The sequence below is a fragment of the Hylaeus anthracinus genome, unplaced genomic scaffold, assembly GCF_026225885.1.
Source record: "Hylaeus anthracinus isolate JK02 unplaced genomic scaffold, UHH_iyHylAnth1.0_haploid 11981, whole genome shotgun sequence".
NCBI lineage: Eukaryota > Metazoa > Arthropoda > Insecta > Hymenoptera > Colletidae > Hylaeus > Hylaeus anthracinus.
The window spans coordinates 5,347,107-5,360,900 of NW_026534329.1; the positions used below are offsets into that span (position 1 = coordinate 5,347,107).

Here is a 13,794-nt window from a genome sequence, read left to right on the forward strand (position 1 = left end):
TTTTGCTCTAGTGGCGCCATCGGTGGGAAAACGCCCAAGTTTGTAGTGAAAATAGTTCTCGGTATTGCTGCTAGATGGCGCCCCGCGATTTAAGGGTTGCTGTATTAGATAACCGTTCATAAAAATGATAAATTTTGCATATTAACACTAGCTCTTATCATGTCTTTACTTTATACATTCATTATTTTATTTAAATTGAAGCTATTTTTAGGGAAAATGTGTTTACGTTACATTTATTACAAATAGTTATTATATGTTCGCAGTCTAAATTTACAGACCTAGATATTTACGTAAAAGTAGATATATGTTTAATCCATATATTGAAATAATATATTAAAGTGTTATAAAGCAAAGATTCGTATTAATTATGTATTTAAAACAGAAAAAAAGGATAATTAATTGAAAGGTGTCGGTGGCGCCATCTTATAAAAACGGCGGGAACTATTTTCACTACAAACTTGGGCGTTTTCCCACTGATGGCGTCACTAGAGCAAAACTTCCGAGGGTTCTGTTCCAAGCTATCTTACCTAAAATTAGTTCTGTTCCTACCGCGAGATGGCGATACCAATTTGTGGTCCATGAAATGGAATGCATCCCCTAAGAATATAATATCAAACTGAAAATACGATCCCATACTTATAATTTATGTAATAAATAGGAACTCTTTATTATTTGGCATAGGAGCAATATCATTCCGTCGTTCGTTGTTTATTTTTCAAGTGCATGTGCAGGTATGCACATATTGCACTCCTCTTTTCCGTTAGATATGTTTTTTTACATTATATAAGCCACAAGCTTTCGATACATTTTTTCTTAGCCATACCTTGAAAAATTCCCGCGTGATAGTCGTCTACACTAGGCACTGCTCCACTGTCCGCCACCTGATACCATTTCTTGGTCCATGAAATGGAACGAATGCTCAAATAATATAATATTAAACTATAAATACGATCCCCTTGTGATAAGAATTGCTTGCGGTAGAAAAATAGAATTCGGGTCATTCTGTTTCGCAACTTTCTTTATTAACGCCATTACAGCTTCATCATGAGCCAGGTACAATTCCGAGCTCGACACCGAAAGCGAGCTCGCATAATAATGCGCAGCCCTGACACAACATGCACATCTTGAATTTCACCAGTTTTGTCGCTTAACATAAGAATTTACAAAAGTTTCGCAAGCCCGAGTGTCGGCAACTCTCTCGAAATCTCGAATGCAAGAAGTTTGTTTCTAGTCAAAATCGTTACATCGGTCTAGACGCGCAACTTAAAACCATCTCGCTATAAATCGTACAAAGAATACAATTAAAAGTCGTTCCTCGTCTTTGGTAGTTAGGGGAGTGTGCTGACGGAAAAACAAAGTTGCAGCGAACGACGACAAAGAAATAGACGTAAGAATCGCTTCTATTTCGTTCGTCGACGAAAACATAAATTACAAATCTACATGATGCGCTATAAACATCTCACTATTAATATGTACAGAAATTCATTCCGGGGCTCTTTGGGACTGTCGATGAGCCTGAAGAAAGCGGACGCACGCGATCGAACATGATTAGTAAACGATAGATCATCGATAGCAGAACATAAAAAATATATTACACTCCGTATATGTATATATTGGACGCAAATTAAACCACTTAGGTCTGGAAAATAAAATACTCTCTAACCGAAACAATGTACAATATATATTATGCTTAAATACTGCCCGAGTCGGTTGCACCTTTCATACCTGCACATGTGTAAAGGTTACTCTACCTTTGATGGTAATCGAGATATTAATGCAGCTAGGTAGCAAACGTCACGGGAGCTGTAGAACTCATTCTTCCGTATCTTTATCGGTTATCACATTGATTGGCGGAAATGTAACGCTATTTTCCCAGCACTCTTTTATCAGGACTCACTCCGAAACGATTCAAAAATGTCTGCGTACGGTGTGCAGTACGTACATCAGGATGAACGCTGTTTTCCGATTAAAACGCCAGAACTATACATCTGGCAATGCATGAAATCATGCAGGATCATTAAAATCATTTCTTTATAAATTACGTTACCGTTGCGCAAGAGCGAATTAGTATACCGATAATTACTTTACAGGGCGCATTTTAAGTAGAAGCTAAAGGTTATAAGCGTTGAGATCAGAGATTCTAATTATATCTTTTTAATTTAAATAGGAAAAAAAAATATTTCTTCGATATATACCGAGTATCTAAGAAATTAGTTTCTCATTGATGTTACTTAGCAAGAAACTCCGAGAAAGCTTAATATCGCGCAAATGTTGAAAATGATCCCTAGTACGTCCGAGAAATCGTACTGATTTCGCCGTTACAGAATATTCCAATTATTCGTGGAGTCTTTCGCGTAATTCGCTACAATCATTACATAGATATAATTAAATAGAACATTAGTTCAGCGGGGCGAAACTCACCCGGCCAGAAGATAAGTCCGATTTATTAATGCCTTGTCGGACCACAACGGGAATCACTCGAATTCTTGATCCGCGTGTAGAACTTCAAGCTGAACCAAACAGCGGGATCGGCATACTTTCAAAGTACGTAGGCTAGCCATTCATAGACACTTGTACAGGACACTGAACTTGCCACACTATCAAATGGCTCTGTTCTCCGTGTTCCTCAGCGTTCACAGCAACAGCGCTGTTGGATCGCTCCATGCTGTCTTCCGTTTCTTCACCATCACCTAGCGAAACAAATGTTTATCGATACGATAAACATAATGATCACGATTGATTCACAATAAGGAAAGAAGTTGCCCTTTGTACAGTACGATGCATGTCAGCTGGAAATTCCCAACCCCCAGAGAATGAAGAAAGCAGATAATGGTACCGTGTGTAGCTGCTTCGAGAAACGAAAGTGCAGACATAGTTCTTTGTATTAATGAAGATTATGAAGGTTTATGCTGTACAAAAGCGAACAATTTTAGATTGATTTTTGATCTTCCAACCTGGGATAACGAATGTAATTAGAAATTCTGTACATATGCGCGTGTACATTTTGTATACCGATTGATTTATAGATAGACGAGAGCAACATATAAATTATTTTTAATGTCAGGTTAGAGATGTATCTAACTACTTGTAGACATGTTAGTTGAATTTCATTACACCGTGCACAAAACATTCAGTAGTTAGTATATACGATTCATTGAACAGTAACGTAAAGAATTATCCATTCAATCGCACAAACACTGATATAAACCGAAGTAAAGACCCATTAACCGCTTTTCACTTCTCTCTGGGGGCATACCTGACCAACTGCCATACAATCAGATGAGTCGCCACGTCACTCTCGTCTTCCTCCTCATCTACTGGAAGTACCATAATCGTATAAAACAATATTTGAATAGACTCTTTTTGTAACGTTAACAAAATGATATGCAAAGCATTCAAGTTGACGGTATTCTATTCATAGCAGCAATAATAATGTGTGTAATACATAGTTTATCATTTAGTACAATTATTACGAAACTAAAAATAAATATTGAGTTTGATTTTTCCTGCTGTTAAAGATTTCAAACAGATGATTAATGAAATATATCTACATTGATAAATTATTTATTAATACATTCACTTACCAACTCTGAAGTCGATGTATCCTTCACCTCCTGAAAGGACAAGCATGGCTGGTTGAGAACCATCAGACACGGCACTCTGTCCACCGTGACCTGTAATCATTAAAAACAGTTGATTGGTTATTTTTACCGTTATATTCTTTCACAAGATATCCAAATTTATTAGTAGACGTACCAGGTACAGCAACGAACATTTTAACTGCATCTCTATGTCCATGAAAACTAAGTTGTGCATGAGCCATACTGCAATAAGGTATAAAACTTCCAGGCGTAACACCACGGTCTGACGCAAAAATTCTGACACCCATCCCTGGTGCATCACTTTTACCACTTCCTGCTTGAATTCGGGACACCGCCATTGAACCACCAGCACCTATTTTACGAACGTATTTTATGTATAGTAATTTTGTTTTTTTTTTGAGGTTATGTATTCGTTGCGCTGACTCTTTACTTACTTTCAGATAAAGGAACAGAAATTATCACACCGTTTCCAGTGCCAATCCACAGCCTATTCGACGAAATGAGTAACGCGGTAATTCTTACAAAAGAAAAGCCAAGCTTCCCAGTCCCAAGCATTTTGCTAACGTAAGGCTCGATATCGACATCTTGAAGATGTTGATAAGTATGAGCGTGATAGAGTCTTAGCGTCGAGTCTAATCTAATGCTGACCCAGACTCCTTCACCCAACCAAGCTAACTGTCTCACTTGCGATTCTCGACGGGGGTGAGCATCTACAGTGCACTGAAAATTTATTTTATACGTGATTTACAATAGCGTTTAATTTTGAAGAAAATATTAAGAGAGATACATATATGCACAGAAGTATGAATACCTCGACAGTCATGGAAACTGGATCTATTACGTGAATCTTATTTCTATAACCGCACCATACAGTTTTGCCACTAACAGCAGTCATGCACCTGATTGAATGTTGTGGGCTACCCAAGGTAATCACATGATATTGAGATAGATCCCATTGTCCGTCCGCACCTCTTTTAAATAATGCAACAGTTCCATCGGCAAGAGCGACAAGAACTCGACCTTGTATATGTCTACAGGAACAATGTGAAACAAAATTTGGTGTTAAATGTTAATCTGAAATAGCAATTACACTAATACGTAACAAAACTACGTACACAATAGCCAGCGCGGCATCCTTCAATACAACAGAATGCAAACAGACCGACCAGTTAGCCACACCCGAATGAACGAACACTGCACCATTTTGAGCGCCAAGCCACATTGTCGGCTGTATCGAAGACATTTTTTCTATAGGAGTACCTTCTTCAACTTCGTCACTTTGCCTTTCTTCATTTGTACTCTCGTCTTCCTTCATCCGGGAGGAGGGTGTTTCTGGGTTAACTTTAACAAAATGCACTTTGCCGAGATTTGACGTTTCACTGTCTACACTTTCTAAACTTTGTGGCTCGGTAGTTGTATTCTGATTAGTGTCATCCGACTTCTCAAGATTTTCGTTGTTCTGGTCTTCAGAGACACTATCCGGTTCTGTTTTCTTCTCAGACGAGGTTTGAGTTTCCTGTTTACTTTTCTGGTTATTTTGTCCAGCACTTGAACTCGCATTTACTTCGTGACCATCGTTATCGGTTACCCCATTCGCAGTTCGAACTACGTCTTCGCTAACGGTTTGAGCATAATCACTCTCCTCGGCTCCAAGTACACTCGCAATGCAAAGTAAATGTCCTTGGCATACATTAAAAACATCCAAAATTTCGGCTGGATTGTTAGCATCTATCACAGTAACTTTCGACATCTTTTGTGTCGATGTGCAGATCCAAACCAACGAACTTAGTTGTTGTTGTAAATGTTCTGCCTCTACTCTCTGATTTTCACTTTCTTGCAGCTCCTTATCCAAATGTTCAATAGCATCTTCAGCATCAGTTTTTGAATTAGTACTTACTTCTCGAGCTTCTGCGGCATAAAACACGCTCCCTCCAACCATGCAACCACCGTCGCGTGTTTTACCACCGCTTAGATTCACGCCAGCGCCGCACCATATCTAAACAGTAAAATGTGAAGGCGATTGTAATATATAACAAGTTTCTGTTTATATTTAGCAACATATCAGATGTACCTTCATCCCAGGTTCTGATTCCTGCAAAGGTCTGCAATAAACCGGCACAGGTACGGGTTGCCTAACTGGAGCACTTGGTTTGCCTGGTAAACTCCAGCCATAAGCTTGCAATCGTCCATCTTCCTTTCTAACATGAGCGCGAACTTTCCGATATTGCTCTTTTCGTTCGTTTGCACGTCTAGCTACAAGTTTTTCGGACGATCTGTAAAGATGTATAAAACGTAAATTAGCTATCGAATATTTCGAATATATGCGCGATCGAAATAAAATTTTTAATTGTAGAAGTTAGTAAATTTACTGGGACACTCTGTTGTTTGTTCAACCATTTGTTCCTACGAAGACTTTTTTTCTTTCTTGATCACTGGACACACTCTTCGATTTAATGAAGTCTTAATCTGACTGTTAATTCCACCATATTTAATGTTCAGCTTCATTATTACTTGCGCAACGAAATTTTTATCCAGGTTTAGAAGCAGAATGTTAGACATAGTGCAGAACAGATTTACCTGTTGGCCAATAAGCACCCCACCGAAAACCAGAAAAACCAGGTATCTCTTGACAACGCCACGAAGGAGAGGCAAAGATGAAACCCGAACGAAAAATCAAAGCGCAGAGCAAGAGTGAAATAAAAGCCAAGTTTATAACATAGTCAAAATTTCGTTTATTGGTTGATCAATAATGATCATATATTATTCTTCTTCCAAAAATGTACAAACTTTTATATACAAAACTATTGCTTCTCAAGCATGACTTTGCAAAGATAACAGATAATTTACTTCATTAAACTAGTAAGTAATTACTGTAATCAAATGTATAACCACTACTGTAAGTGGTAGTCTACCATTAGTAGACTCATTGTATATTATAATATATAAAACAACGTTCCGTTCCAATATACAGATAATAATGTACAATTTTCTCTATGTATGGAAAATAAGACTAAAAATAGATGTACTAATAAAAGCATGATTGTCAAAAGGAGAAAGTTTTTGTCCGTGTGCAATGAACCGTAATTCTATTTTAATCTCTCATTACAATATTGCGCGTAAAATATACACCCATAATCTCTTTTAAGAATTGGCAAGTAACAGAGGAATAGGACCGACAATTTGTTAAAGACCATCACATTCGGAAATCGCTCAGGCAACAAATTATTTAGAAATGACTCACATCTCTTAAGAACGATCAAGAGTAATTGAGAGTCACGACAAAAGATTATGGATCCCAACTGACCAAAGAGGACTCAAATCTGCAAATATCAGGTCGATTCAAAGATTATAAAATGTCAAGTATTTAAAATTCGGACCCATAAAGGAAACGTAAAGCACATTTTGTTGTTGCAATAGTTTTGAGAAAATATTAAAATTAACGTATACGTAAAATCTTTATAAAATCTTTCGTAGTAAATCGATCACATTATTGTGAGACTGCAGTTTAAAAAAAAAAGATCATAGTGATAAAAAGGAAACGAGTCCCTATTTAGAAAATTGATCAAAATTTGGCAGGCTTTAGTGTCGCATTGACATAATATCTACGTGCGTGTATAGAATTTGATTGATTTCTCACATGGTGTCTCCCTGGTCGAAAAACTCATGGCGACCTTTCACCATACGTCTACGCATGGTATCCAAAGGTGATGCGGGAACGACTTGATTTGTTGGCGCGCTGTATCTAATGTGTGGTAATGTGTGTGGTCCTCGAACCAAGGCTCCCCGATCTCCAGGGCTTGTGAAGAGACTACTAAAACTGCAAGCGAAAGAAAACATTGAAATTATGATCTAACCTAATGTTGGATTTTCTTTTTGTATAAGTGATACTAACAACTTCCACACCGAACCTTTTCCCTCTGATATACTGGCAGGATCAGTCTTGCTGGCTCTTATCATTTCTGTCCATCTAACGGCTTCTTGAAGTTCCATGAATCGTTCCTTATACTGGTTTCTTTCCATGAGTACTCTGGCCATTTCTACTCTTGTAAACCTTTTTCTTTGTGCCAATGGCACATCCTCCTCGTCATCGCTCTTGGCTGCTTTTGCTGCTGCTTCTGCTTCTTCTTTAACTTTTTTTAATTCTTCTTCAAGGGTAGCGATTTTTTGCCGTGAACGTTCCCTAGCTTGTTGCAAACCCCGAACTTCTTCCCGTAATATTTCTTGCTCGCTGAAAGATATATTATCCTACACATGACGACACTAATTATTGACAAAAATATGTCAAAATTAATTTTTTATTCTACCTTGTTAACTCATCCACTTTGATGATTAAGTCATCTTTAACAATGTTGAGCGCATTTCTGAAATACGAGACAATGTAAAGGTAAGTATATGAAAATAGTATTCATTACATATTAATGTAATGCAATACTAACTTTGTGGCCAAAAGTTCATTATTTTCCATAATAAGGTTCTCCACTTCTTTGCCCATTCCTAATTAAACATACTTCTTTAAGTTTATTTAGGAAAGCATGATTATTTTATTTTATTCGTTATTTATGATAAATTGAAGTAACTTTATCAGTAACATGGTTTCATTAACATAGTAAGTTATAATATATAATACAATATCAGCGATATCTTACCAAAAAAGTTGTCATTGACTGCATGAAGAATTATTTATATCATGCAATTATTTAGTCAAAGTATGTCAATACCCAGCAGATGTGAGAAGGCAAACAATGAAAAAACAAAAATATATTAATATTATTTCCTGTGTGATACAACTTAACAGTAACTTAAGCACGAATATATTTTTACACTTATCTATACAGTGTCCTGTAAGGAGTGATACTAACGAAAAGCAAATAATCCTAGATGCTGAAATAAGTTGTAACTGTACAATAAAAATAATGGCGAAATCGGTTCATAACCTCAAATTTATCAGCACTGACCCTAACATGGTTAGCGCAGTTGCGATCATTTCGGATGACACTAATTTCTTTAAAATACAAGCATTCGTTTTAATTCTGAAATTTGTACGCATAAATATTTTATTCTGCATTTTTAACTTATTCTGTCATGTAAAGTCAGTTTCTTCTTGGTTGCATTATTCATTGCAGGACATCTTGTAGATTATCATTGTACTTTGTCAACCCTTTAGATGCCAGGTCGATCTGTGTGGTATCTTCGAAGAGTTCCACAGGCCGATACGATTAGCTGATACCTGGAGCCTCTGCATCGACCCGTGGTATTCTTCGCTTACGAACCGAGGGCCGACAAATCGGCTCGCTGTCATCCAAAGAGTTAATACTGCACAATTGTAATTATGATATTAACCCTCAGAGTTCCAATGTTTAAGCGATTACGTGCTGTTTTGAAAATTAATCTCATCACTGTTAGTGCAGGGACGTGGATCATGCTTGTTTTAACACAAAACGAGAATTGTACTATTCGATTCGTCAATGATTACACACATAATAGTACAAATTTTAGAACTCGAAGAATTAATGAAGTAATGATGTATTTTCGTGAATTTTTGGTTATTTTATGAGACATACCCGACGATGCGTACTCTCCGGGATGAACCCAACTACCTAAGATTTTAAGGACGCGGTATTAATTTAAAAAGACATTTTAACGCAATTCGTAAATTGTTATAAATAATTACCAGTGATGTCTGCTCCTTCGTCCATTTCACCTAACGCATCAGCATCCTGAAAACTGAGTTCCTGGTACAATGTATTGGCACTTCGTTGCTCTCGTTCTGTTCTAGATCTTCCACTTGGAGTGGTAGCTAATTTTTCTACTATCGTTGGTGACGTAGGTGTAACCAATAGCGGATGTATTTCAGTTTCTGGACTCTCATCTGTAAGTTAAACAGTAAAATGCTATATGAATATTGAGTTATGATTATTAAATAAACATTATATAATTAATAACATACGTCTAGAAATGGCTGTTGTTTTGTTTGCTTGTGCTGGTTTATCCGTTAACTGACTCTTATCAGAAGTTTCTATAGCAGCTTCACTACTGCTATCCAACATTTCAGTTCTTAAATTGGCAGCATTTGGTGGACTATCTTCTTGAATCTCTTCTGCATTAATACTAGCTTCCAAACTCTGAAAACCATAACTTAATGGCCCTGAACTTCTAGACATATGAGCCAGCCCAAGAGATGGTAAACGAGATGGACCACGACCACTGGTTGCATTTTCTAATCTTTCCGTGCTTCCAACTAACATTTTTGTTCTTTCCATATAATCTACATGCGTTTTAAATAATTCCGTGTATCTCTCATGCAGCCGGGTATATTCTCGTTTTAGTTCCGCCTCTTTTTCTTCAAGACGAACGACTAAACAAATACAAGAAATGATATACTATACACATTATATCCATTTAATTGCGTTAATTGGATTAATTATGACAGAACACACTCTAAACCTACATGTACAACTATATAAATATACTTAAATTTTAATAGAATACACATATAAAAGTAAATCATCCACCGTGTTAAATATACAAATAAATAAAGCACTTAATAATAAACCAAAATTGTATAAAGATGCATGCAAACTCTCTATATCCCAGTATGTCCAATCAAACTTAACCCACTGAACAATTAAATGACGAGAAAACAATAAAAAAAAATCAATCTACTCTACTGTAGAGGGATGTTCTGTGAAGGAATGGACTGGTAGTGCCATTGACATTTGTACCGTGATCATGTGAATTCTTTGTCTTCAATTCCAACATCCTTGCTATTGATTCCAAACTATCAATTTTTGCTAAAAGTTCTTTTCTTTCATCTTCTGCAGCATCTTCTAGCTCAAGCAGTTTCTAGTTGGAAAAACATGAGCATCATTTTTCTTTAAGGATGATTACATATTGTATCCATCAAAATCATAATACCTGATCAGATGTTTTTCGTAATTGTTTTTCCCTTTCATATTGTGTAACCAATTGTTCGTTGTCTTCCCTTAATAATTCTAATTCAACTTCGCGTTCTTGATTTTCTGTATAAGATATGTCTAGACATTCTAGAACATTGACTAGAAGAGGCATTAGGTCCTTGACCACATCATGATCATAACGAGCTATCATCTTCTCAAATTCCTGATAAATACTACCAGCCAAGCTCTGAACTTTCTCAGACATAACCACATGGCTGTCTTCATGAGTCCCGTATACTGTTTCTTGATCCATTTCTATTTGACTCATTTTGTATACCTACAATGCAAAAGTTCAAAATAATTATCATTTACTTGTTAAACTCTATCGTTATAGTTCAAGCGTTTTCTTGAAATTGTATTCTACATTTTTCACAATACAACACATATCTCGACTATTTTTAGGCATTTTGCCAAGTAAAGAGCTAATATTACCAAGTAAGAATGACACGTCGGAAAATGTTGTTGCACAACAATAGAATGAAAGGAAATATTAATTATTGCGGACTCATACGGCCCGTATTCCTACAATTGCGTAAATATTGTACAGAAACGAAATCATGAAACTCAACTCTCAACAGTTTCTATTCCGATTTTACTTCGAGCAGTATTCAAGGGAGGGGGAACGCTTCAATAAATTATTCGAACGAATTGGCATCATTAAAATACGCAAACCGCACTTTTTTTACGCGGTTCAAAATTAATAGTGACTGCACGTCGCACTGATTCCCGAATACGGTTAAATGATCCGACTTGATGAACGTTCGTAAGGGATCCAAATGTCAGACTCATAACTGCACATAACCTTGCACAAGACACGATTTCAAGATCAAAATACACTTTTAGAGCGACAAAAGTGAATCAGGTCATCACGACTCCGCGGCGTAGAACTGCTGAACTCTGTGATACACGGGTCGTTTGCATTATCACTATTTTTACGTATCGAAGCTCGCACTGAGAACGAAGTGGAACGTCTTGCCTTGAAGTGGTCCGTTCCGTGTTGTGATCTGTGTGACGTTTCGCAACCACCTGGGCCTCCTAGTTCCCCTCTTTTTTTTCCTTCCCGTTGATTTTTCACTTTATTAAATACTTGTTACGAAGCGCTCTGACCGATCACACAAAACGCACCGAAACGGCGCGGACTAGAGAGAACATTTCTCGTGCATTACGTTGTCACGTTTGACATTAGCCAATTTCATCACTTTCTGTCAACTCTGTTGACGATCGTTTTCACACGCAGAAATTCGCCATTTTTATTCACGTTCCTCCACTGACCAATGTTACGGACGTATGCAGACGTATCGTTAAATTCTGACGTGTTCGCAAATAAGTCTACAGAAATTACGAGATGCGAAACTTATTTTTGTGACTGCAATATTCCCGTTAGATGGCCGTGTCTTCGTTGCGTCAGTGTTCGCAGTGTTTATCGTCCATCTACAAAGTTGAAAACGCACTGTGATATTTTATGGTAATGCTGTCACGTGTCACGCAACAACAGTTGACATATCAGATGTTAATGGGAAAGATTTTATGGTTATAAAAGAAAGTATACAATTAATTAAAAAATGAATGATCTTAAAGAAGATTCTGATAATGATGTCCTAAAACATGTCAAGGATGCTGTATTGGTACATAGTTCTCAACTGCCAGCTGGAACACCTACAGTGAAAGGTTTTCAACTATTTTATAATACAGAGAAACTAAAAAAATTATGAATTCTAATTCTTCAATGCAAAAACAAAAAGTATACACAACCAATCAGCAAAATGAAAATATATTTTAGGATATGACTGGAACAAGGGAATAGATTATCATGCTCTCTTGCAAACATATAAATATTCTGGATTCCAAGCAAGGAATTTTGGTTTAGCAGTAGATGAAATTCAAAAAATGATAAATGCTCGAAATATTCCTCTCGATGATGATCAAATTGACATACTAGAAAATGATGAATTCATTAGAAGAAAGTCTTCATGTACAATATTTTTGGGATACACATCTAATATGGCCTCTTGTGGAGTTCGAGAGACTATAAGGTTTCTTGTACAACATAAAATGGTTAGTGTAAACATTTAAAAATATTTTTAGTTTTGATTTAACCTAGAGTAATATTTACATTTTAGGTGGATTGTATTGTTACTACAGCAGGTGGTGTAGAGGAAGATTTGATAAAATGTTTAGCACCAACATACATTGGAGATTTTCATTTAGATGGAAAACGTCTACGAGGGCTTGGAATGAATAGAATAGGAAACTTATTAGTACCTAACAATAATTACTGCTTGTTTGAAGATTGGGTAATACCTAAATTAGATGCAATGTTGGCAGAGCAAAAAGAAAAGGTATGTATATAAAAGAGTAGAATTAGCTACTCACATTTTCATAAAGGATTATGGTAGAGTATGGTTTTTAGGGTACCCTATGGACACCATCAAAAGTAATAGCTAGGTTAGGTGAAGAAATTAATAATGAGAATTCAATTTATTACTGGGCTGCAAAAAATAAAATTCCAGTTTTTAGTCCAGCTCTAACTGATGGCAGTCTTGGTGACATGATGTATTTCCATTCATTTAAAAACCCAGGACTTGTCATAGACATACTATCAGGTCTCAATCTATTACATATTAAAATTTTCTTTTTTAGCATCTGGTATGCTGAACAGTTATAATAAGGTTACTTTTCTATTATTACATTGCAGATCTCAGACGTTTGAATACAATGGCAATGAAAGCAGTAAAAAGTGGAATGATTATTGTAGGAGGTGGTGTTATAAAACATCATATTTGTAATGCAAATTTAATGGTAACAAGAAAATTAAAAGAAAATTGATAATTGATTGATCAAAAATAAATTTTGTTTCAGAGGAATGGTGCTGACTATGCCGTATTTATAAATACGTCTTCGGAATTTGATGGAAGCGATAGCGGTGCACGTCCGGATGAAGCCGTTTCGTGGGGCAAAATTCGCGTAGATGCGAAACCAGTGAAAGTAAATACTCCTTTAAATTTGAATCAAGTATTTAAATTGAATAATACATTTTAGTATTATTTATTAATATTCTAGATTTATGCAGAAGCAACTCTGGTGTTTCCACTACTTGTAGGCGAAACATTTGCTCGACATTATCATTCCTCAAAAGAAAAAACTGTATCGGATGTTTAAAAAAAAAAAATAAATAAAAATATTTAATTTATAATAAACGCAATATATTAAGACCTTAATTAACGATACCCTGTCTA

General features: G+C 36.2%; 2 protein-coding genes across 9 annotated transcripts; one reads left to right on the plus strand and one right to left on the minus strand.

Annotated features, from left to right (window-relative positions):
* Nucleotides 1-1,000: 1,000 nt before the first annotated feature.
* On the minus strand, nt 1,001-11,846 carry LOC128885780 (JNK-interacting protein 3). 8 transcript variants are annotated; one of them, XM_054140063.1, is made up of 19 exons: nt 11,535-11,846; nt 10,518-10,835; nt 10,325-10,445; nt 9,550-9,957; nt 9,274-9,471; nt 9,164-9,199; nt 8,249-8,266; nt 8,039-8,096; nt 7,907-7,963; nt 7,495-7,830; nt 7,240-7,419; nt 5,674-5,875; nt 4,718-5,598; nt 4,414-4,633; nt 4,037-4,322; nt 3,757-3,954; nt 3,585-3,674; nt 3,257-3,314; nt 2,551-2,690 (listed from the first exon to the last, which is right to left on the minus strand). In XM_054140063.1, the coding sequence occupies exons 2-19, from the start codon at nt 10,824-10,826 to the stop codon at nt 2,687-2,689; spliced, it is 3,660 nt and encodes a 1,219-aa protein (XP_053996038.1). In that variant the 5' UTR covers nt 10,827-10,835; nt 11,535-11,846; the 3' UTR covers nt 2,551-2,686. The 8 variants fall into 8 exon arrangements, with proteins under 8 accessions (XP_053996031.1, XP_053996034.1, XP_053996032.1 ...); XM_054140062.1 differs by having other exon boundaries at nt 3,257-3,317; nt 11,535-11,845; XM_054140056.1 differs by lacking the exon at nt 3,257-3,314 and having other exon boundaries at nt 1,001-2,690; nt 11,535-11,845.
* A 122-nt stretch (nt 11,847-11,968) lies between these two features.
* LOC128885786 (probable deoxyhypusine synthase) lies at nt 11,969-13,782 on the plus strand. The gene is made up of 7 exons (XM_054140083.1): nt 11,969-12,226; nt 12,339-12,613; nt 12,679-12,897; nt 12,969-13,161; nt 13,254-13,357; nt 13,418-13,543; nt 13,619-13,782. The coding sequence occupies exons 1-7, from the start codon at nt 12,121-12,123 to the stop codon at nt 13,715-13,717; spliced, it is 1,122 nt and encodes a 373-aa protein (XP_053996058.1). The 5' UTR covers nt 11,969-12,120; the 3' UTR covers nt 13,718-13,782.
* The last annotated feature ends 12 nt before the right edge of the window (nt 13,783-13,794 follow it).